Source organism: Poecile atricapillus, chromosome 12, assembly GCF_030490865.1.
Source record: "Poecile atricapillus isolate bPoeAtr1 chromosome 12, bPoeAtr1.hap1, whole genome shotgun sequence".
NCBI lineage: Eukaryota > Metazoa > Chordata > Aves > Passeriformes > Paridae > Poecile > Poecile atricapillus.
In genome coordinates, this window is record NC_081260.1 from 2143755 (window position 1) to 2166424 (window position 22670).

The following is a 22670-nucleotide window of genomic DNA, read 5'->3' on the forward strand; positions in this document are numbered from 1 at the left end:
CTGGCGGGGCGGGTTTGGCGGGCGAGCGGCAGCGGGGCCCTGCGGGGCTCTGAGGGCGGCGTTAGGGCCCGGCGGGGCCGTGAGCGCGGCTCCGGGGCTCTGTGCAGCCGGCGGCACTAGGGCCCTGCGGGGCGCTCGGGCGGCGTTAGGGCCCGGCGGGACACGGCGGGCGGCTCTAGGGCCCGGCAGCGCGGGGCGGGCGGCTCTGGGGCCCTGCGCGCCCACGCCGGGGGTCTCGCCCCCCCCTCCCGCCATAGAAGGAGCAATGGCGGCGCCGTAGCGCGGCCGCCGAACCCCCGCCCGAGCGCCGCGCCCGGGCCCGGCGGGAGCCGAGCGGGGCCGCCGCTCCTCCTCCTCCTCCTCCCGCCGCCGCTCCCCGCAGCCCCGCGGCCGCCATGGCCACCGAGCTGGAGCCGCCGGCCGCCGGCGCCGTGTCGGGCGCGGCGCCGCTGGAGGCGGAGGAGGACGAGGAGCACTGGCTGTACGGGGGTAGGTACCGGGGACAGCGCGGGGCCCCGGCCGGCAGCGGGCCCGGCCCCGCCTCAGGGCCGCCCCCGGCTGCGGGGCCGTGCGGGACCGGGGGCGGCCCCGCGGGAGGGAGGGACCGGCATCTCTCCCTGGGCCCCTTCAGAGGGACCGGCCTCTGCCCCCCGGCCCCAGAGAGGGACCCGCGTCTCCCCCGGCCTCCCCTCAGCAGCGCCTGAGCGGCTCTTTCTGGGCGGGTGGCGGTGTGTTATTGTCCTTTCATCAATAACACTGATGCAGGGAGGTTAACGCCATGCTTTGTTAAGAGTTTCAGTTCGCTCATCACCCAAACCTTGTGAACCCCTGGGCTAGCGGGGCTGGGATGTGGTCGGCGTAAACCACAGGACTTTATGGAAACGTCTTTGTCCTCCCCATAGGCTTTCCATATGAATGCTTTTATGTTCTTCCCTGGCACGTTAAAATTCTGTCTAGAGACCTTCATAGGTGACTTCAGTTTCTATCTGATAGTTGTCTCTGTTCTCTGAGACTTAGGATTTGACTTTGGTTTGGTGTTAGGCATCACCTCTGCGGATGGGTGGTGTTTGTTGGGTTGGGTTTATTTTTAGTTGTTCCGTTTCGAGTTGAACTTTGTTGAAAAGAGAGTGTTGGGGTTATAGTGCCTTGGCACCACTGGGTATTTCTGTACCTGTGATGCCTTTTGTGCTTCAATTTAGCTTCTTTCCTTTCACTTGAATAATTCCTTTGTTCTTACTGTTGTTTTTGCAGATGACACCACTGGTAAGCAAGAAGATGGACCAATTTCTGGGTGAGTCCTGAGGCTGTTTATTCATTATAACAATGCGTGGTGTAAAGATTGAGCCTTGTTGACCAGAGCATCGTGAGTGCTTTACAGCAGTGCTGCTTTCAGGAACAGCAGCCTGTCCTTTTCCCATCCCATGGGATCATCCCCAGCCGCCCTGCTGGGGTGGCAGGCATGTATGGATGTGGAAGCTGAGCTGGATGAGTGGACTGGTTTGATTTAGAACTAACTTTGAGCCTTTTTTTTTTTTTTTCTCTCAGCAATTAGTTTCAAACCAGATCTATTTTCCAGTTTAATTCCCCGGGAAAAAAAGATGCCCTGAGGATTGGCTTTGTGCTGGCCTGGCATTGGTAAAACTGGCCTGTGCTTTAGTCTGGGAAAGGTAAAAACCTTGAGCTTGGGTTAAAATCTTGAGATGCTCAAACCAGCACATTCTGTGAGATCTCTCAAGTGGTGTGGGTAAAACTTGGAGATAAAACCAATGATCAATTTGGCTTTCTGTGGAAGGGATTGTTTGTCCTGGCTTATATTTGCTCTCTGTTTGTAGCTGTGTGTTTTGCACCAGCAGAGCTTGGTCTCAGCACAGGATTACCTGTTTGCCATTTTAAATGTAACGTTTTTCAGAAGGCTTGGTTTTCACCGGGCTTGTGTGTGTTCAGCCCCTTCCAAAGTTCAGTTTAGTGTTATTGTTATTGTAGGTGCAGTGTTTGGAATGTTGAGGCTGTTACAGATACTGTCCTACTTCTGTGCTTAAGGAACATGAAAACTTGTTCAGATAAACAAGTGGTAAAAAACATGGTAAATTGTTACCTAAAAACATCAAATGAGCTTTGTGAGGAGGAACAACTTTTAGACAGAAATTTACAGCTGCTTTACATAAATCTGCTGTTCCTTGTCACTTTCATCTTAATGTAATTTTACTTTACAAGCAGGACTAAAAATCTAAATTTCCAGCAACTGTCTCCAATAACTGCAAAATGCAGGAAGGAAGAATATTAGTGGCCATGCTGGCTCTCCTTTATTTCTCCTTTTTTAAATTTTTTCCCCCATATTTCTTTGTTGCACAATGACAATCTGCCTAAATGAAGAGCTGTGGGGTGTTTTAAGAAAAATGACTCTTTGTTTGCTCTGCTGTCAGCAGCTGCAGCTCCAGGGATGCACTGCTGGCTTGTCTGGAGTGTTTGTCCCCAGCCAGGACGCAGAAATCTGCAGAGTTTGGGATGCAGCATCATTGACATTCCTGAGCCTAAGGGATGTGTTAGATGCCAGCAGGAAGCTGTGCTGTCAGCAGTGCCCAGGATTATGTTGGCATTCTGGAGAAGTGAAATCTCTGCCATGTTTGTCTGTGCCCAGATGATGCTGGGGACCTGTCAGATGGTTCATTCCTGGGAAGCAGAGAGGTTAGGGAAAGGCTCCTGGTTCCCAAGTGTCTCTCTGAACTCCAGTTCATACATTTTAATGCACACCCACAGATGCTTCATGTGACTTGAAGCTGAAGGTAACACTTGTCACTCTTCCTGAATGCAGTCATCTCAGAGGTTTGAGGAGATTCAGGGATAGAGGTCAATGCTGAGTTGCTTGGACTGGGCAAAAAGTTTTTAGATCCATCAGAGAGATTTTCTCTGGTGATCCATGCTTTGGTCCTCATGTCACAGCCTGTGTCTGCAGCGTGGAAATCCCTGGAGGCTGATTTTCCCTCTGACATCTTGTCTGCCTTGTATACCTGAAAGTGTGTGCAGGTGTCACATCAGGAACTTGGCACCCATGGGAGCTGTGCTTGGTCAGCTGCCCAACCTTCAGCCCTCTTTTTGATCTTGGCCTGATGAATTTCTTTTTACAGGGGACTTTCCCAAAACGGGGCTTCAGTTAGGCTCAGATTGTTTGTTCTTTGTTTTACACCCAGTAACTGTTGAATTGTGTTATTTTGCCTTTCTTGCGTGGTGACTTGTGTCACTCTGAGGTGGCTTTGATGTGACCAGTGTTTGGATTCTGTGAGATGTTGCCTGTTCCTTTTTTAACACAGTCCTGTGGATGTTTGTTGTCCAGCGTGGGGTTTTAAATTAGTAGCAACATCTCCACAAAGCACTGGTGGAGAATGGGGTTTCCTTGGCCTGGGCTGTTCTGACTGTATCTCTTGAAAAAACTCAGAATTATTTGAAGTTCTACTAAGTTTTACCTGTGATATTAGAGACAAATGAGCTCTCTGTATTTCAGTTCTGTAACACTTGGCACACTCTTTTCTAACACTTGTACATCAATTCCACTTTCTTGCTTGGCCAGTGCAATAAACAATGTTGATATTTGTACAAGCTCTTAAGCTGGAGGTAAATCCAAACCTGAGCATTGTTTCATCAGGAATAATTTGTAATGAGTGAGAAGAATGGGTGCATAATTTTCTGACTTTTCCTTTTGGAATTTTAACTACTTACTGTAAACTATTTGTAGAAAAACTAAAGTCACTTTTTCCTTAATTTCTGTGGGACAGATGCCTTTGCTGCTGACTAAATGCATGTGTAATTATTAGCATCCTTAAGAAGGAGGTGAAATGTTGCTGATTATGGTCTTATTCTTATCAGTTGTGATTGTGCCAAATCCGAGCTGAGCCAGCTGCCACTGAGCTGTTGAGTACTGTCAGGTGCTCTCTGGATGTGTGAAACTGATTCTTCCCAGCAAAAGCAAAGCCAAGCCAGGAGGATGGATTTTTTTTGTCAGGTAGTTGAGCAAATTCCAGCAGAACAAACACACAAGAAGGATAAAGTATTGTGTGAAAGTTACCTGGGCAAAGGCTTTAGAACTGGTTGTAGGTGACCCTCTAGGCTGGGCTTGTCCACTTCCTCTTCTGTGTCATGGTCACTTTGTTTTCTCTGTCCCCTTCACCAGACACACAGAATCTGCTCACCCTCTGCAGGATGCTCCCCAGGAGAGCCGGCCCGTCAACAACGAGGACAGAGAGATATCCCAGCACGTACGTGTCCCACTGCCCACGGTGCACGTGGGGATTTCTGTGCTTCTGGGGACAAACAAGGAGTGGAAAGATCCTGGTACTGCCTAACACTTTGTATTTGCAGTGTTGGGATGCACTGCCAGCCATTCCCAAAGCAGCTCCAGCCACAGCCTTGCCTTGCCATCCTGCCTTGAGCCTGGTGCAGGCTCTGCTCAGACCCTCTCAGGAGGCAGATCAGGGTCTCTGATGCTGCAGTCTGGTAGGAAAAGCAGAGCACGATGTGTTCCAGCTCAGTATTCAGTGTGACTTCTGAAGGACCTGTATAAAATATGGGTAACAGTGGGATAGAAAGCCCAAAGTGCTGGGAATCAGTTTTGTTACAGGCTCAGACCTCTTGGAATGCAATCTAAGTGGCTCGGTGCTGAAGGAGGAGGAGGAAGTTGGTTCTCCTCATCCTCCTCTCCCGGACTCTTTGATGGGTTTGTTTTCTGCCACATCAAGAAGGTTCATGCAGAGTTCTGTCAGACCCACGTGCTGTGGAAAAGGAGGGAGGGTGAGAGACACCTTCCTCATGTAGGGTGAGGTGATAATCCAGGTCATGCCTCCCACAGACCTGGACTTGCTGGATATCTGGAAGATTTCTTTTTCTGTTCTTTATTTTTGTGCCCAGCACTGGGGTTGCACTGGAGTCAAATCTGTAAAGTGAAGTGATTGTGCTAAATCAGCCAAACCAAACTCCTCAGCAGCTCCCTACCACAGAAGTTGTGGTGAGAGAATATTTGCCTCGGGGTTCTTAGGTGAAGCCTACTGAACGTATTTTGGTGGTTTTCATTTGTGGTTGTGTACTTTGACCATGGCCGTTGTGAAGGAGGTGTGTCAGAAAAGCCCCAGCTCTCAAAAAGAGTGGGGCAGAGGGACATGATGAAATTCTTAGAACTGAGTTAAACCTTCCCTATGTTCACAAATATTACCCCAAGTTTCACGTAGGGCCAAATCTTCAAAGGATGCAGGAGTTTCTCTGTGGGCAGCTGCCCGTTGTTGTTGAAGGCTGTTCAAGAAGCTGTGCTGGAGAATTCTCAGTTGTGTGTATTGACGAGCTCCTGTGTGACTGTGCTGCTGCAGGCCCTTCCCAGTGGTGAGGATGATGAGGATGACAGTGACAGCGACAGCGATGATGATGACGTGAAGGTCACAATTGGCAACATCAAGACGGGAGCGCCATCCTACATGTGGGTACTGCTGCTGTGGGGGATCCCAGCGTGTTGGGATGGAAAGGGGACGAGCTGGGAGCTGCTCTGGCTCCTGGGAGCTGTGGCCAGGACATCACAATGGGCTCAGGAGCTGATGGGCAGCTCTGCCCTGCAATTGCTTGCTGGGGAATCCATCTGTAAAATGGGAATGATAATCTGTGGGGCTGCTGCTGGAAAATTAGCTTTCTAATTCCTGGGTTCCCTGGGGCAGAATCAAAGGTGGGAAGTTCTGTTTAACTCATCTGTGAAAACTTCCAGAACCAAAGTCTGTATTGCTGGGAATTTGCAGTAGCTGTGAATTTACTGATTTCCAGCTGTCTGATTTTCTGTGGCTCAGAAAAGGCGAGGCTGGATTTGAGAAGCAGGAAATTATATTTTTTACAACTCTGCCTAATGTGCATTGAATAAAATTAATAAGACAGCACTTCTGCTTGCTGCTAGCAGCCTTCCTCTTACACAAACGACTTACCTGTGCTTTGCTGCCTATTCTAATTTTTCCACTTTATGGATAATTTCCTTCTCTTGTTGTAGAGGTGGTTTCACTCTGATGGATGACTCTGAATAGCAAACCCAGGTGAACTAAAGCATCTCCTGAAGGGTGTCAGGGCTTGAATATATTTTGCATGAGAATCTTTAGCCAAGTAATTTGTTCAAATGCCAACGTAGTGATTCTTTTCCAATAGGGGAACTCCTATGAATCTAAACTTAAAAACGGGTAGAGGCTATGGAGCATCAGCTTCAGGTATTGCTGTTATTTTTATCCTTCACCTTTGCAGTATTTCACCTACCTGGCACTGATAGCTGCAGCAGCTGCAAATTTTGCTCTGCTTAAAAGGATATAGAATTAATGTAAACCAGGAATAGGAAGTGCATTTCCTAAAAATCAGTGCTCCCAGCACAGTCTGAGGGGGCAGGATGCAATGGAGTGATTTAATTGCCCATCACTGAACAAGGTGATTATAATTCTATTTAATCTAGGGGGAAAAAAAAGTATTGATTGATACTTTTATAGTAAAACCCCAGAATATTTCTAAAATATATTGTTGCACTGGGGCTGAGCATTGCAGCCCTGGAGAAGGACTGGAACTCAGTGACCTGAGTTACTTGCAGTGAAGGGTACTAAAAGAAACAAACTCTGGCCTTGAGTATCAGCTGTGCTTACTTGGCTACTGAAATTTTCCCCAGCATTCAGTTTAATTTCTACTGTAAATTGAGTCTTGGATTCTCTCCTTCCACATATGTGAGACTGTCCTTTCACGGGCTTCATCTACTCCCTTCCACTAATTGCTTTATCCAAATGAATTATCTTCTGATTGAGAAAATAAGAATAAATTCCCCTTTTAGGCTCTGTACCTGACAGGTTTTTGCAGATTCCTGTTAGTCCACTAAAGACTGATCCTGAAAAAGTCTCTTGTTAGGAGAAAATGTGTCTGTCTTGGGAGGGGAAAAGAAATACTTTGCCTGGGGAGAAAACTAATTTAATTTTATTTTCATTTGGGGTAAATTTCATGTATGTCCTAATGATTTACTCTGTCTGTAGTACCAATCTGGGTTGAATTTGCTTTTCTGCTGTTCAGCTGCAGGTGCTGCACACCCTGTTTGTTTATGGAGTGACTGGAGTCCTTTTTATTAAAAAGCTGATTGTGGTTACCTGCGTGCTGTAAAGCCGATGATTAATTCACTGCCCTGCTTTGTTTTTGCTGGAATAATTTGCTGAGCAAATGAGTGGATTAAAGGCTTTGCATTAAAAGTTGTAACAGTCCCTCTCTCCCCAAAGCCAAGTTGCAGCCCAAAGGTATTGACTTGGATGCCGCAGGGAATATTAATGGATTGCCTGTGATAGAAGTGGATTTGGATTCATTTGAAGACAAACCGTGGAGGAAGCCAGGTGAGGCCTCACAGTTCCTTGTGGTAAATATTTTCTGCAGTTCTAGTTGTGTCTCTGTATTTTCACATGTAATTTCTGTCCATTTATTGTTGCCAGGGAACAGGGAAGCTGGAACATTGTGTGTTGCTCAGCCTCTGCTGCCTGGCTAGACAATCAATGGCATTTACTGATTGAACAAGCCATTGCTACGTAAAATTGGGTTGCATTTATTCTAGTAATTGAACTTCCCTAAAGGGAACAGCTGGGTTTTTTTAAATGGTCTATTTTATTAATCCTCTGCTTCCCGAGAACATTGCACTGATGCCAATCCAATAATGTTTGGCCTTAAAGGCAGCTGAGTGGGGTCAGGATTTGGGTGTTGATATTTGTTTTCCTCTTCCTGTGCCGGAGCTTGTTCTGTGTCCCCAGGCCAAGCCCAGGGTTGTCCCTGTGGTCCCTCCTCATTTGGGTCCTGGGGCTGCCCACACTTGGTTGTTTGAGGGAGATTTCTCCTCTTACAGCTGTAGGATGCTGCAAATCAGCTCTTGTTCTTCTTCTGATACAAAAGTAATTGAAGGAACTAGACATCCAGATTTTTGCTGTGCTACTCATAAAATGTGCTCTGATGAAATGTCAACTGAAATCAAAAGTCCACTTGCCTTTTCTCAGCCATCATTATTCTCCCTGCCAGCCCCTGTATTTTATTTATCTTTCAGCAATATTGCTGTGCTGAGTAAGTAGAGCTTTCCTGAGGTTGCCTCTGGTGTGGTCTGGGTATCTCTTACCCACAGGAAAGGCACTCCAGTGCTGAAAGCTCCATGGGCACGTCCAGGTATCCAACCAGCACCGAAGCACCCTGCAGATAGTGCAGACAGAATGGAACAGAAGCTTTTCTTCTGCAGGGATTTCTCCTTGAGTGCCAAGTGAGACAGAGGGGAATGGGAAGAAAATGAGTTAGAAAGAATGCAGTGAAGTTCAAAGATAAAGCATGGACATGATTGTGGCCATGCTGACATCCCTGGACCAAAATAGAGTCAGCTGGCCCTAAAACTGCTGGAATGCAGTAGAGGGAAGATTTCTACCAAGCTGTGTGGTCTGTAAGTTTATTTTAGATAACAAGTAGCTCATTACTCAACAGCCTTTCAAGTTTATATCCTTTACAGTTAATTGTTCAGCAGCTTGGTATGTCTTTGAGTGAGGGAGAGGAAGGAGAAATCCTGTGTGGAGGAACTGATAGAGGTCTGAAATAGAGGCTGATAAAATCGACAAGTAAATGTTGTGTTGCTGAGTCGGTGTGGATGCAGTTTGCATGTTTGAGTGGTACAGCAGGAAGAGTGGCCAGCCCAGGAGATAAACCTCACTGCTTAAACCTCACAGTTAAACCAAGCTCAGCTTGGGCAGAGTTTTGCTTTGTTCTTGTAGCAGCTCTTTGTTTTTGAGTTGGTCTGTGTAGAAATATCTTTGTGTGGGGGATGTTTGAGGGACACCTCAGCGAGGCAGGAGGTGCTTTGTAGTGCTGGGAGGTGGGAGGGGTGCTCCTGGAATTCCTGCAGCTGGGATTGCCCCTCTGCATCTCTGGTTTTTTGGCAAGCAGTTTGTGGTCACCTCTGTTATTCAGAAATGCTCGTGCTGAATTAGCACATTGCACAGGAGACTGGCAGTGGGAGATAACACCCTGGGATGGATAATTAGGGTTATGACTGAACTGTAATTACTTGTGTAGTCTGGGATGCATCAATAAAAACCTTCCACTTTAGCTGCCTTTCACAAAATGATCAAGCCCCAGAATCTCCTCTCAAAACAGCAAAGGCAGTGATGGTCAGGAGGGGAATGTGTAGGTTTAATTCTTCCAGGAAAAAGGTTCTGTGGCTCCACCTCATTTTTATGGTGGGGGCTGGAACTCCTGTGCTGTGCCCAGCACTCAGCTCATGTGGACAACTGGGAGAAACCAGCCTGAAAAAAAATCAGACTGGTGAATAAATGATTGCAGGGAGCTCCCAATGGCCCATGGAGATGCTGTCCTGTGTGTCCCACAGGTGCCACTGCTGTCCTGTATGTCCCACAGGGTCCCACTGCTGTCCTGTGTGTCCCTGGGCTCCCACTGCTGTCCCGTGTGTCCCACAGGGTCCCACTGCTGTCCCACAGGGTCCCACTGCTGTCCCATGTGTCCCACAGGGTCCCACTGCTGTCCTGTGTGTCCCTGGGCTCCCACTGCTGCTCAGGCCATGTCCCCAGGGTGCAGCCACTGTCTCCTCTGTGGCACCCACAGCTTTCTGACAGGGAGAGGCACAGGCTGGGCTCTCTGGAAAACTTTTGTCGCCGTAACCCTTTATGTAAGCAGTTAAAGGACAGCTTGAGAATGCAAGTGTGCAGAACCTCTGTGTTAACTCCTGCTCCCTCTGCCAGGTGCTGATCTTTCTGATTACTTTAATTATGGATTCAATGAAGAAACATGGAAAGCTTATTGTGAAAAGCAGCGGCGGCTTCAGCTGGGGCTGGACCCTGCTCCTCCCATCAGCACTGAGAACAAGATCACGGTGGGTGATGTGTGGCTCCTGCTCTCAGCTCCAGGAAAACTGGGATTGTGTTTGTAGTCACAGAGATGAGGGTGTAAGAGCAGGAGATACCTCAGTTCTGAACTGTTCTGTGTGCTTTCAGCAAGGAGAAATACACAAATGACTCTTTAAAGATTAAATCTCTGTTGAAAATCTTTTCTGTGTGGAAGGAACAGTTCCATCAGCCTGGCAGGTTTGAACCACTACAGCAGCAAGACTGGAGTGAATTTCAGGTGACTTTAGGGGTGTCTGCTTGGAAAACCCTCTGGATGAGAGAAGTGCAGGGAGGGGAGCTGGGCCCCCAGGGTTGTTTTGCTCACTGCTGTGAAACATGAAACATGCCAGACTGCTTTGGCCATCAACCTTGCTGGAGTCCATGGTGGCCATCAGAACTTCAGCCAAATTGTCAGTACAGCAAGTATTGCCCATTCCAGTTTTGACTTAGTGACTCCATGGAAAATGATATGAGTTTAATAAACTCATAACAGGGCTTCTGATGGGAGACAGTGGACAGCAGGCTGAGGCTGGAATGGCCACTAGCTGACAGAAATGGCTGTGCCTTGAGTGAAGAATAGGTTGCTGTGATTGTTCCTTTTCTTTTGCTGTGGGTTGATCTCCAGTGCTCCATTCACTTGAAAGAAAGGCACAACACCTGTGTGTTATCTATGACTTTCCATAGGTTCAGCAGGGAAGAACAGGAAATGCTGAAAAAGAAGTGGAAAACAACATCATCAAAACAGAGTTCAAAACAGACTTCTTGGCTCTGGTGGGAGGACGAATGAAGGCTGGGCCTCCTCCCAACAGGTAAGAGAGGAGCGTGTTTCTCAGGGGGACACCTGGGAACCATCTGGGCCATGTTTGAGTCTCCTCAAGCCTCAAAGAGAAGCTTTTAAGCTTGGCAGGAAGCTGCTGTGGTCACTCATTCAGTGTCACCTCCAGCAGTGCAACCCCTGCCTGCCCATTCCCCCCTCCTTGGTGCAGGGAGGGAATCCTGGATCCCGGCTGATGGGACACATCTCTGGGAGTGGAAGGAGCCAGGCAAACACCTCAGCTTTGAGGGCTCACACTGCTGACATTGCTTGTGCTTGCTTGGCTTATTCCTACTCCCACGATGTTAATCTTTGCCTCCTCAAGTGGAAGTGGATTACGAGTTTGGCAGAGGATAAGAGGAGCTGTTGGTTCCTGAGCCTGTGTGCGACGCTGCTGGATGTGTGGTAAAACAACTGAGTCATTCTGAGGGGCAGCCTCTGCTGGGGAAACCATTTGGCCCTTAGGAGATCGATGGGGTTTAATCAAAAGCTTCAGAAGAACACACCAGACAAGCCAGAGCTTTGGGCTTGTTTCTGTTTCTTCATTCATAAAACAGCTTTTGCACACCTGCTTTGCAGAAAGCAGCCCTGCATCCCAACTTTTCCCCGTGTCTGAGAACCAACTCTGTGCTTCAAGGATGAGCATTAAAGCTCTGCTCAGTCTGTTGGATTTGAGCATTTTAAGGGGCATTTCTGTCCCGGTGTGTAATCCCTGTTTTTACACCTGTTCATGATGGTTCTTTGGATCACATTTCTGAGTGTTCAGAGAGCCCAAACTCACCCCTACTCAGAGGGAAATTGTTCAGGAATGCAAATGGGCTTCTCCTTGGCTTCTCATCCCAATTTGAGAGATGTTTCCCTGGTGGGAAAGAAAGCATGAAAGAAATCTGCTGACAGCAGGGAAAATTGTTCCTTCTGGTGCTTCTGAGCCTAAAAAGATGCCTGTGCTTTGTACCAGGAAGCTGGGTGGGACCATTGATGTGATCGGGGGCCAGGCAGGCACGATCCGCAGGGTGGAAGGGAGACGTCGGGATAAACACGCCACGGAGGAAAACCCCATTCAGGTAAAGCCTCTGTGCTGCCTTGACAAATTGCTCATTTTATTGCACTTCTGGTGAACCCTGGGCAAATGTCTGTGTGTTCCTGACCTCCTGTGTCCCAGTTCATACCTGCAGAGCAGCAGGTAATGCATTGACCCTGCTGAGGTGTGTGCCTGGATCATTCCCTTCTGCAGGCTCAGGTAATTTCTGGGTTAAAAAACTTGGTCTTGCTAGGAGCCAGGTTTGTTATTTAAAGACCAGTCTTGCCTTTGGAATGGTAAGGCCTGAGTTCTTTCATCATCAGCTCTCCCAAAGTATTCCTGAGAGTGCATAGCTGGGAATCTCTGTTGTGTATTAATCCCTTCCACTGTGGGGTTGGAATCTTCAAATCTGCAGTGAAGGGTTTGTACCTGGGGCTGGTGTTTCTCTGTCCTTTAAAGTAACATTTAGTCTCAAATCAGTTGATGCAGCCCACACCTCAGAAACAAAAGCCTGGGTTTAAAGCTGGTCTCAGTTCTGGGCTTGCCTGCCCAGTGTGTGGCCATAATGTTCTGGTTGGTTCCTAGGCAGGAAGCTGCAGGGTCTGAGGACCATCTGCCAAACCCCCTTCTCTTAACCACCCCCCTCCTGCCAACACTGCTAACTTTCCAGAAAAACCTAAACATGGGCCCTTTCCCTTCCTAGGCCAAATTCCTTGGGTTTTTCTCCATGACTGTGTGGTCCATTTATTCTTTCAGTAGTCAGTTTTCCAGATTTTGTCAAGAAGAGTTTATTTAAGAGACAGAATTTGCTGGAGAAGGGTTGTTTGTTGTTCCTCCCCCTCTCAAGCACTGCCAGCTGCACTTCAGGTCACTGTGGTGCCTCTGCATTTTGCTCACTCTTGAGGCATGGCCTCAGTCCTGCTGTGGTGATGCTGCCAGCACTGTGAGGGCCCTGCTGCAGGAGCAAAGGGATTAAAACTCTCTCTTCTCATTCCTGTGCCCCCTAAGGTCCTGGGAGACCACGGCAGCAAGCCCCAGCCCCCCCAGCAGCCCCAGCAGCCCTCGCAGCCCCAGCAGCCTCCTCAGCAGCAGCCGTTCGCTCCACCAGCAGGGCCTCCACCTCCCCCGCTCGCTGGGCCTCCTCCTCCACATTTCCTGCACCCTCCTCCTCCAGTGACTTCTGTTCCACCTCCCCTGCATCCTCCAGGTACGTGTTCACACCATGGAACTGAGCTGGCACGTCCCAGGCTTGGAGCAAACCAAAGGTTTAATGGTTCAGTGACATAGGATGGGTGAGCATTCAGGGAACAGATCCTTACCCAAAGCCAGGCTTTGTTTAGTCTCCATCAGCCTATTTAATATTTGCCCTGAATGCTTAAAAATGGCAGCTGCTCCTTGAAAAAAACCCTCTGGGCTTTGTTTCCCTGAGGGAGCCTTCCAGTGCTACTGATCCATTTGTTTTATTGATAAATGTCAAGAAGCAGTTTCCTGTTTCTCTGGAGGAAGCTGAGAACTGTTGCTTCTGGCTTAAATACACCAGAAAATTGAGGAGGCCACACTCTGGGCTTCTCCTGGTCCTGGAGCAGCAGCCAAGCTCTGGAGAAGGCACCAGGAGCACCTCATGCAGTGACTCCTGCCTGAGGAGGATTTGCTGCAGCACTCACAGGTTCTTTTCCCCAGTAACTTTTCCATGGTGGCTTTTCCTACTGCCTTAGATTAAAATGCTTGGCAAAATTGAGATGGACACACTGGAGTGGAACCTGCAACAGGTCTTCCTCTCCAGCTCCTCCTTCAGTTGTTCTGAAGACCAAATCAATTGTTCGTGTGTTCACACTCAGGAAAGGAGTTCCCCAGTGTAAGAGAACAGCAGCACTTTAAATCATAAAGGTAAAGAGATCATCATTGGGGAAAATTATATAATTTATAGGTTAATTCCCAGTTCATAGCACAAATTTTTCTGCTGCTCTATTTGCTCCAGTATGTGAGATTTATTCAAAATTGTGCTTTGAGGTTTAGCTTGAGGTACAGAGAGTCTGTGAAGTACAGAGAGGCCATGCTTTCCCTGTTGTCCTCACTTGTTTTCCCTGCTTATTTCCATAGGCCTGCCACCTCCAGGTCCAATTCCAGGTAGGTTTTACCTTGTTCTTAATAACAGCAGCAATTTTGATCACACAGGTTCAGAGCATTTGGACAAAGTAACATGAAATAGGATGGCACCAGTTTAGAGCACAGTTAATTTAAGATTAATAAGCTCCAGCTGAGCATTGAACCTGAGCTGTTTATCTCCTATTCTGACATAAATCTGTAGGTCAGAATCACATGATTGTTATATTCTGATCAGAATGCAACGTGTCTCATCCCAAGAACCACTTTTCCTCCATAGGGCTGTAAGAGTTAATTGTTACTCCTTGATGAATCTAATGTTCAGTATTTATAAGCCAAAATAGAAGGTAGTTTTTGCTTTGTTCTTCTTCCCATATCCCTACAAAACTAACAGAGCTTTAGGGTGTGAATTTGGGGAGGAGATCCTACCCTGAAGGAAAATGATTCTGTTTTAAACAGGGCCTTGTTTAGAGTAAAAAGATGCTTTAATGGTTTTTAACTGTGAACAGCACTTGTAAAGCTGCAAGATCTTGATGCTGATTTACCCTTGTGTGTCTAGGGTTGTTCCCACCACCTCTGGCACCACCACCAGCTCTCCTCATCCCAACCTTGGATGGGTAAGACCACACCTGGGTAAGATCCCACCATGGGAGCAGCTCCCCTGGAGGGAGGAAGGGAGGAGAACAGGTCCACAAACAATGCTGGGGATGCATGGTCTGGTCTGGGGTTGGGGTGGGGGCTGAGAGCAGAGTCTGTCACGAATCCTCTGTGCATTCACCTGGGTCTGTCATATTCAAGGCACAGGAAGGAGCCAGTAAGATCTAGATAAAGCCTAGAGTAGCTGATGGCATGATTTGTTAGTGCAATGCTTTCTCTGAAGGTGCTCCAGGCAGTTTGTGAGCAGTGGTGCTTTCCCAGGGCAAGCAGCGGGGCTATGGCAGCTTTGGAAGCTGTGGCAAAACCCATGAGCATTTCTGGTAGTGGGATTCCCATAGGAATGCTCCACAGACCTGCAGGAAAAATGGTGAAGCTGCAGCACAGCCAGAGCTGTGGGGGTCCCTGATGTCAGTAACTCACCCCCTTTTCTCTCCCAAAGGCAGCCAGCCAGCTACAACAACAGGCAGCCACCTCCCTTTGGCTACAACTCTGCAGGTGAGCACCGGGCAGGACACATCCAACTGCTGCTCCCTCTCTTCTCTGGTTCTTGGCAGCCCAGGCTCTCCTGAGGCTGACACACATCGTGTCTGCTCCAGCTCCAGGGTCTTGCTGTGTCCCAGACCATCCCAGTCAGGAGCACACGCTGGGTTTGCTGCCCGGAGTGCTGTGCAGGTGTGCTGATGCAGTTTGGTGGCTGAGCACTGAGGCTCAGGTCGCTGTTCCAGGGCAGATCCCCAGCACAGAGAAGCTTCCCCAGTGCCTCAGCAGTGTGTTCTGATGCCTGTTTGCACACACATGTGCTCACCCTCACACTCTTCCTTTTCCCCACCCTCAGGGATCAGCACAACCATCCACAGCTACTGAGCTTGGCATCTCCTCCCTGAGCTTTTGAATCCCTCCTCCCCCACTTCACCCTCTCCCTTGCCTACAGGCACCATCTCCGGTGGTTTTGTAATGGGAGAGGCAGTGCCAGGATTTCAGATTCCCTTCCCTGGTGCAGCCCCAGTTCTCTCCCAGTCCTGCAGTGACCAGGAGTGGCTCCTCCTGGCTGTGCTGAGCAGTGGAAGCACAGACAGCCCTGCAGGGCAGGGTTGGAGGAGTGGCAGTGCCAGCCTTTCCCAAGGAGAGGAGCCTCCAGTGCTGCCAGACATGGCACTGCTTTGGGATATGATCTCGCTGGTCCAGCTGGCCACCTCTGCCTGGGAAATGCTGGTGGCTCTGGGCTCCCCAGGTGACATCCTTCACTGGCAGCTGGTGCCCCTGGCCCTCCCCAGTGCCACCCTAGACCAGAAGGTCGCTGGTGGGTGGTGGAACCTTGGAAAGGTGACCAAGAGCCCAGGTTTGACAGTGCAGTGCTGCCTGTGAATTCCTGCTCTTGTGCTTTTCTCAGGGAGAAGGAGGTTCTTAGCAAAGTGCTGGAAGTGACAGCAGGGAGCTGGGTCATTGTCTCCTTGGATCCAGCTCTGCTGCCAGAGGGGACCTTTGGAAAGGGAGGGACAGAGGGGATGCTGGCATGCTCTGGATGATGGAGAGTTCTGCTCTCTGGCTGCAGATTCAGGTTTCATCAGCTACCCCCCCATCTCCACGTCCCACACGCCCTGGGTGACCACGGTGGACAAGGGCACGAGCAGCTCCAGCAGCAGCCACTGGGAATACTCGGGCTCCAGGCGGGAGAGGGAGCGGGAGCGCGAGCGCGAACGGGAGAGGGAGCGAGACCGAGACCGTGACCGCACCCCGACCACCAGTGAATACAACAAGTGAGTGCTGCCCTCCTGCTGCTCCCTGGGCAGCCCTGGGGCACCTCAGGGTGTCTGGCCAAGGCTTGGGTTGCAGGGGACACCAGCTGAATTCTCTGGAATGTCTGGGGAAGAGCTCCTTTGGATCAATAAGTACAGCACAGACCAGGAGCTGTGTCACTGGCTGATTTCCTGTCTCTGGGTCTGGGGTTTTTTGTTTAAATCTAGCAGAACCAGTTCCTCTTGCTCTCCCACGAGGCCAGTCAATGAAATAGCCCCTCTGTGTTTACTCAGTGTTTCACAGCTCAGTGTGAAGCACTGGCTGCAGGAGCTGCTGCTTCTTGTCTTCTAAATGTCACTGTCAGATCAAAGGACAAGCAGCCTGCTCTGCTCCGCTCTGCTGGGGGGCTGGGAGTGCCATTCCCTGGGAGTCAGCCAGGAAATGGGAGCAGGACTGGAGAGACCACCTTGGTGGGAGCTGCTATGGCCTCAGCTGACAGCAGTGCCAGGAGCATTTGGGGAAAGGCCAGGAGGCTTGGAGCCTCCCTGTGCTGATCTAAGGTGGAGGCTGGGCTGCAGAGACTTCCCAAACCCATCCCTTTGGTGTTCAGTCAGCGTCGGTGTTTTGCAGGCTCCAGGCTCAGAAATGCCAATAATCATTCAAAACATGATCAGAATGTGCATTCCTGGCACAGGGTACTTCCTGCCTGGGAGCTTCCCCAGCCCAGGGAGGGAGAAAACAGGGCAGTGTGCTCCTAATACTTTTTTTTTTTTTCCTTTATAAGCTTTTGGGCACTGTGGATGGGAGGAGGGGAAGAGAACAGAAGACAAACTTGCTAAAATTGGAAGAGCTCAGACTCCCCCACTTTCTGGTCCGTGCTGGAGCCAAGGCCTGGGATCAGCACTCCTGAGCACATTGCTGGCATTTCTGGAGCTCCCTGGTGCAGGTCAAAGCAGGGCAAGTGTTCATGCAGTCCTTGAGAGCACTCCCAGCTGATTGATCCTGGACATTTATTTGTCCAGCTCGTTTCCAGGAGTGTCAGAACAATGTCTCTGACGTTGTTTCTCCCAAGTCTGGGTATTGTTCTCACAGAGGGACTTGTTAACCCTTTGGATTTTGGCTTTCAGAAGTTGACCCGAGGTGTAGAGGGTTGTGTCTCAGTTGGGGGTACACCCTGCCCACTCCTGGTGAACAGGTGGAGAGGTACAGACAGAAAGCTGTGCTCACAGCTGGAGGTTTTGAGCTTGTGGGGAAGAAAACACAAAAGGATGAGAGGTTGTGTGGGGTGTCTGTGCTGAGGGAAACCCAGCCAGCGGCGAGGGGAGCGTGAGTGCGCTGTGTTCCTGTTGCAGGCGTTTCAGCAGCACCCCAGCTCTGTCAGACACTGCTGGTGACATCTGGTGACAGCTGCAGCCCTGCCCAGTGGCTCAGGCCCAGGGGGCCGTGTCCCTGTGCCCACATGTCCCTGTGTTGTCCCCGCAGTGATGACGAGCGGTACCGCTACTACAGCCGTGAGCGCAGCTACGACTTCGAGCGCGATTACCGGCGCAGCCGCGACCGCAGCCGCGAGCGCGAGGAGCGGCACCGCGAGCGCCGCCACCGCGACAAGGACGACGGCAGCAAACACAAATCCTCCCGCAGGTCAGTGAGGGCTGGGCAGGGACTCTGTGTTCTCGGGCTGGAATGTCAGCCCAGCTCATCCCTCTGCCCGAGAGCCTTGGGCGGGAGGGACTCTCTGGGACAGGGAAAGGAGACCTCGGGGTCGAGTCCCAGCTCAGTGGGTGAAGGAGGGGTTGAGCTGGGCTCAGCTTCCCAGCAGAGCTCCCATCTTAACAAAAGCACACACGGAGGAGGTGCAAGGCCATGACAGAAGCATCAGCTTTTGGTCCTGCTGCTCCTGTGCTGGGCAGAGCTCACAGAGTCCATTCAGTCGGAAAAGACCTCTGAGATTGAGTCCAGCCTGTGACCCAACAGCACCTTGTCACCCAGACCATGGCACTGAGTGCCACATCCAGCCTTTCCTTAAACATGGCCAGGGACAGTGACTCCATCACCTCCCTGGGCAGCCCATTCCAATCAGTCAATCTTTCTGCGAAGAACTTCCTTCTGCCTGCACTCAGAAATTGCCTCTGGAGCAGGAGGAGCAGAGCTCTTGTCCACAGTCTGATGGTGAGCTGATGGTCTGCACAAAGCTGAAACTTCTGGGGCAGAGCAGCCTGTTCTGAAATCACAACTTTTCTGCAGCAAATGGATTTACAACAGATGATCCTCCAGTAGTCCCCAGCAGAGCAGCAGCTCTGCTCTCCTGGCTGAGGGAGGTGCTGTGCTCAGGTCCTGTGTCACTTCACATCCCATTAATGACTTGCTCTTTTTTCTTGATGCTTCAACTCCCTTCTTTCAGGTGAAATTCCTGTCAGCTCTGTAGGTAATGACCCTTATTTTGAAACTGGCATCAGAAAAATTCCTTTGTAGTGACTGGAGGAAAGAAGCTGTTTTATCCTTAAGGAGATGAGTAAGTTTTCAAGGAAGGACTGGTTACTGAAGGGTTGGAAGCAAAGTGATAGCAAGAAAGACTAAGACCATAATAAAAACTGAATACAGAGCAACTGGAAGCTGAGCTGGTATCAGACAAACAAATCATTTGCTTTAGGGTTATTTCTCAGCTTCCTCTCCTCAGAATTGAAACTTTGGAGTAGATACCTCACTGCAGGAATCCTGGCCTGTGGTCCTCTCCAACCCAAACCTTTCTGGGGTTCCCTGCTTGAGGCACACTGAGGTTTGAGGCATCTGCAGATGAAAGGGTTTCATTTCCAGCTTCCTGCAAACTGAGCAGTCTGCAGGAAATCACTGACGCTGGTTTCAGTATTAAAGGACAGTCACATTGTCCCAGCATAAACCACTGACACATCGGCCACGAGGTGGCTGAAGGTGTTTTGTGGAGAAGCAGCAGCCTTTTATTTTTCTCTATTTTTTTTTTTTTGCTTTTAATGACTGTGAAACCATTTATTAAACCAGTCAGAAAATTACTTGAAGCCAGGAGCTTTTCAGCCAGGTTCATCCAGTTCTGTGTCTGCTGCTAAACTGGAATTCCAGCTGTGCTAAGAATTGGTCTGTACACCTGATGCTGTCCCTGCTCATGGAGCACAGCCTGCACAGTCACAGTTTATCCTGGGATAGATTTATCTGCTTGTTCCTGTACTCTGAATTCTGCCACCTTGACACCACAGTCAGCTCCTGAGAACTCCCTTGGTTTGAACCTGTGAGAGAAGCAGCAGAAAATCTCCTCCCAGGAGGGGCCAAACCAGAGCTCCCCTCTTTTCCTGGTGAGGGGCAGAGCTGCTCCTGGGGCTGTTTGGCTGCATGGAGCAGCTGGCAGGGCACAGGCTCAGGCCATGCACAGCCTGCTCAGGCCTCTTCTGCCTGGGATTGCTCCCACATCACAGAAATCCTGGGTAAACATCCCCAGTTCTCCACCCACATCTGGAAAACTGGGGGAGACAAAGGAGTTCTAAAGCACGAAGGTAGTGAAGAGCCAGGTCAGGTGTGAGTCGGCAGAAGCAGAAACAGGATCTGTTCTCATGAGGAAACCCACATTTCTCTCACTCCACTGATCCCTTTGCTGCCTTCAGTCCAGGGATTTCCCCAGGATGTTCAGAGGAGTGAAAGTTTCAAACACAGACTCCTCCTCCTCCCAGCCTCGGCGCCGTGTCAGAATTGCTGGAGCTCACTCGGGGGAGCAAGAACACCGAGGTGTCACCTGTGGACACTGCCAGGAGTGACAGTGGCAGTGTGTGACAGTGGCAGTGTGTGACAGTGTGTGACAGTGGCAGTGTGTGACAGTGGCATTGTGACTGTAACAGTGGCAGTGTGACAGTGGCAGCGTGACTGTGACAGTGGCAGTGTGTGACAGTGGCAGTGTGACAGTGACAGTGGCAGTGTGTGACAGTGTGTGACAGTGTGACTGTGACAGTGGCAGTGTGGCAGTGGCAGTGTTGTGATGGTGACAGTGTGACTGTGGCAGTGGCAGTGTGTGACAGTGTGACAGTGGCAGTGTGAGGCTGTGGCAGTGTGAGGCTGTGACAATGTGTGACAGTGGCAATGTGACAGTGACAGTGGCAGTGTGTGACAGTGGCAGTGGCAGTGTGTGCCAGTGACAGTGTGACAGTGACAGTGGCAGTGTGCCTGTGACAGTGACAGTGGCAGTGTGACAGTGACAGTGTGCCTGTGACAGTGACAGTGGCAGTGTGACAGTGACAGTGTGACTGTGACAGTGACAGTGTGTGACAGTGGCAGTGTGTGACAGTGACAATGTGGCAGTGCTGATGCATCCCAGAAATCCCCGCCATGCCCTCAGTGCTGCTGAGGAGGCTCCTGTTGGTGGGATGTAGCCCCCAGTGGCCATCAGCAGGTCCCTGCTGTGGCAGGGCTGTGTCTGATGTCACTTTGTCCCCTCTGTCCCCGCTCAGGAAGCAGCACGAGAGCGAGGAGGGGGAGAGCCACCGGCGCCACAAGCACAAAAAGAACAAGCGGAGCAAGGAGGAGAAGGAGGCCAGCGAGGACGGAGCCCAGGAGGGCGAGGAGCAGGACACCAAGGAGTGAGGCAGGCCCCCATCAGCCCTCAGCAGGAACTCACTCCCGTGGAACCAGCATGGCTTTGGTGATATTTTGCTTGGGGGGTGATTTTTTTTTATTATTATTTTTTACTTTTTTCCAAGGGAAGAGGCTGACTGGGCGAGCCGTGGCACAGCCGGCAGCGCTTCCGGAGCTGAGGCTGCACGTGCCCTTAAACTTCCTTTTTTTGTTTGTTTTTGATACAAGACAATACAGCAGTACTAGTTACAAAGCACTGAGCTACTCATCCACATCCCTAGGGAGAACTTTGGTGTATCAGATCCTATGGTTTCTGATGGAAGATGGCTTCAGCTGAAACTAACGCAATTAGGTCGTAGTTCTTGGTTCTTTTTGTCATCATCATTCCTTTTTGAGAACTAGGACAGTAAGTGCAACTTGAAATTTATTGTCCAAAGAACAGCGTGGCTTAGATCCCGGCAGCCAGCTTAGAGTCTGGCATCCAGTAGTGAAAAGTCTCATCCCTGAATAAATTTCTTTCTAGCTACAAAAACAGCTTCTGATTTCTCCGTGGCCAGCTGGGCGTGTCAGGAGGAGCTGCAGGATCTGCTCCAGGTGGGCACAGGGGCCTGCCTGGATGTGACAGCTTCCAGAAGCTGCTGAGGGCGTTCACACAGCGTGTGCAGAGACTCCAAAACTGGCTTTTTTTATCCATTGCGAAGGTAGTTGTGTCTCGTTGCACCTCTACGTGGGGAATCAATGAAGATCCATAGCAAGAGCATGAATTTCTCTTTAATTCCTTTTGACTTAACTATTTTATTTCCTTTTTTTACTAAGAGTTGACTGAATAACCTAGAGTGCAGTAGAGAACACCAAGTCCCAGTTAGCAGTTTGCCCTCGTGGGGTTGGCATTTCTATTTGGGTATCACCAACACTCCTGTCCAATGCATTCCTTTCCCTTAGATTCCAAAATAAATTTAGTCAAATTCCAAAGTTTCTTTGGACTTAGTATTGGTTGGGGAAAGGGCAACAGAGATGTTTCTGGGTGGGAAGAACAGGGGAAATAATTTTGAGGGGTTTGGGTCTGTCTGGTCCTTAGGATCTGCCCTTCTGTTCATGTGACTCCACAAATGTCTCATTTTCCTTTGACTTGTTATTTAAAACTGTCTGAAATATTTGTCCTAAAATAATATGGTTCTGAAATGTTCTGTATTTTTTTGTATTGTAATCTTGGAAGTCTTGAATATGCTGGGAAATGTCCAACCTGTGCCAGGAGAGCCCTTGGGTTCGGGTTCAACATTGTGACAGTGCAGTGATGGGTTTGTAACTGCAGAGCCCAGGGGAGAACTGGGACTTCTGCTGGGTTTTGGTTTTCATGGAGTATTTTTAATGTGCTTGAGCTCCTGGGAAATGTGTGTGCACTGAGCCAGCATTAGCTGGGATCAGGCTGCAGGGTGTTCTGCCTCTGCAGGCACAGGGGAGCCCAGATTTGGGAATATCACTCAGCGCTCCCTGGGCAGCTCTGCAGGCTGCAGCAATCCCAGCTCCTGGCACTGGGTGTGCAAGGAGCAAGGGAATCCTCCTGGCAGCTCCTGCTCAGGGCAGGGCTTCAGCTGGGAGTGCCCAAAAGCTTTTAGGAGAGTGGGATGAACTTGCTGCTCCCAGGAGAAATCCAGGCCAGAGTGGTGAGGAGGGGTCAGGAGTGCTTGGTCCGAGCTCCTGCAGCACCCCTGACAGCGGTGCCCCTTCCCTCCAGAGCCCAGGCCTGGCCAGGGCAGTGCCAGGGGGGAGAGGGGCCCAGACCCCTGCCCAGGCCCTCAGAACCTGCATTTGCTGCTGCTGGGCCCTGCTGGCTTCTCCCAGCACAGCCCCT

The 22670-nt window shown here is 50.0% G+C and overlaps 1 protein-coding gene across 6 annotated transcripts; it reads left to right on the top strand.

The window, feature by feature from the left end:
• Positions 1-21: 21 nt before the first annotated feature.
• LOC131583766 (pre-mRNA 3'-end-processing factor FIP1-like) lies at positions 22-22025 on the top strand. 6 transcript variants are annotated; one of them, XR_009278587.1, is made up of 17 exons: positions 22-489; positions 1252-1291; positions 4166-4250; positions 5352-5458; positions 6163-6221; positions 7257-7367; positions 9753-9883; positions 10581-10705; positions 11669-11774; positions 12740-12938; positions 13832-13858; positions 14394-14451; positions 14931-14986; positions 16044-16248; positions 17711-17869; positions 20695-21224; positions 21342-22025. XR_009278587.1 is itself a non-coding variant. In XM_058848201.1 (17 exons), coding segments are annotated over exons 5-17 (1371 nt in total). In that variant the 5' UTR covers positions 1252-1291; positions 1546-1667; positions 3862-3997; positions 4166-4250; positions 5352-5456; the 3' UTR covers positions 20828-22025. The 6 variants fall into 6 exon arrangements, 5 of the variants coding, with proteins under 5 accessions (XP_058704181.1, XP_058704184.1, XP_058704185.1 ...); XM_058848201.1 differs by lacking the exon at positions 22-489 and adding exons at positions 1546-1667; positions 3862-3997 and having other exon boundaries at positions 20695-22025; XM_058848198.1 differs by having other exon boundaries at positions 20695-22025.
• Positions 22026-22670: the final 645 nt, after the last annotated feature.

Bases quoted from the DNA above. Each gene is read 5' to 3' on its own strand.
- LOC131583766 (XM_058848198.1), top strand. From the start codon at position 396: ATGGCCACCGAGCTGGAGCCGCCGGCCGCCGGCGCCGTGTCGGGCGCG. The intron at 11,775-12,739 runs GTAAAGCCTCTG...GTGCCCCCTAAG, and splicing joins CGGAGGAAAACCCCATTCAG to GTCCTGGGAGACCACGGCAG. The intron at 17,870-20,694 runs GTCAGTGAGGGC...GTCCCCGCTCAG, and splicing joins AAACACAAATCCTCCCGCAG to GAAGCAGCACGAGAGCGAGG.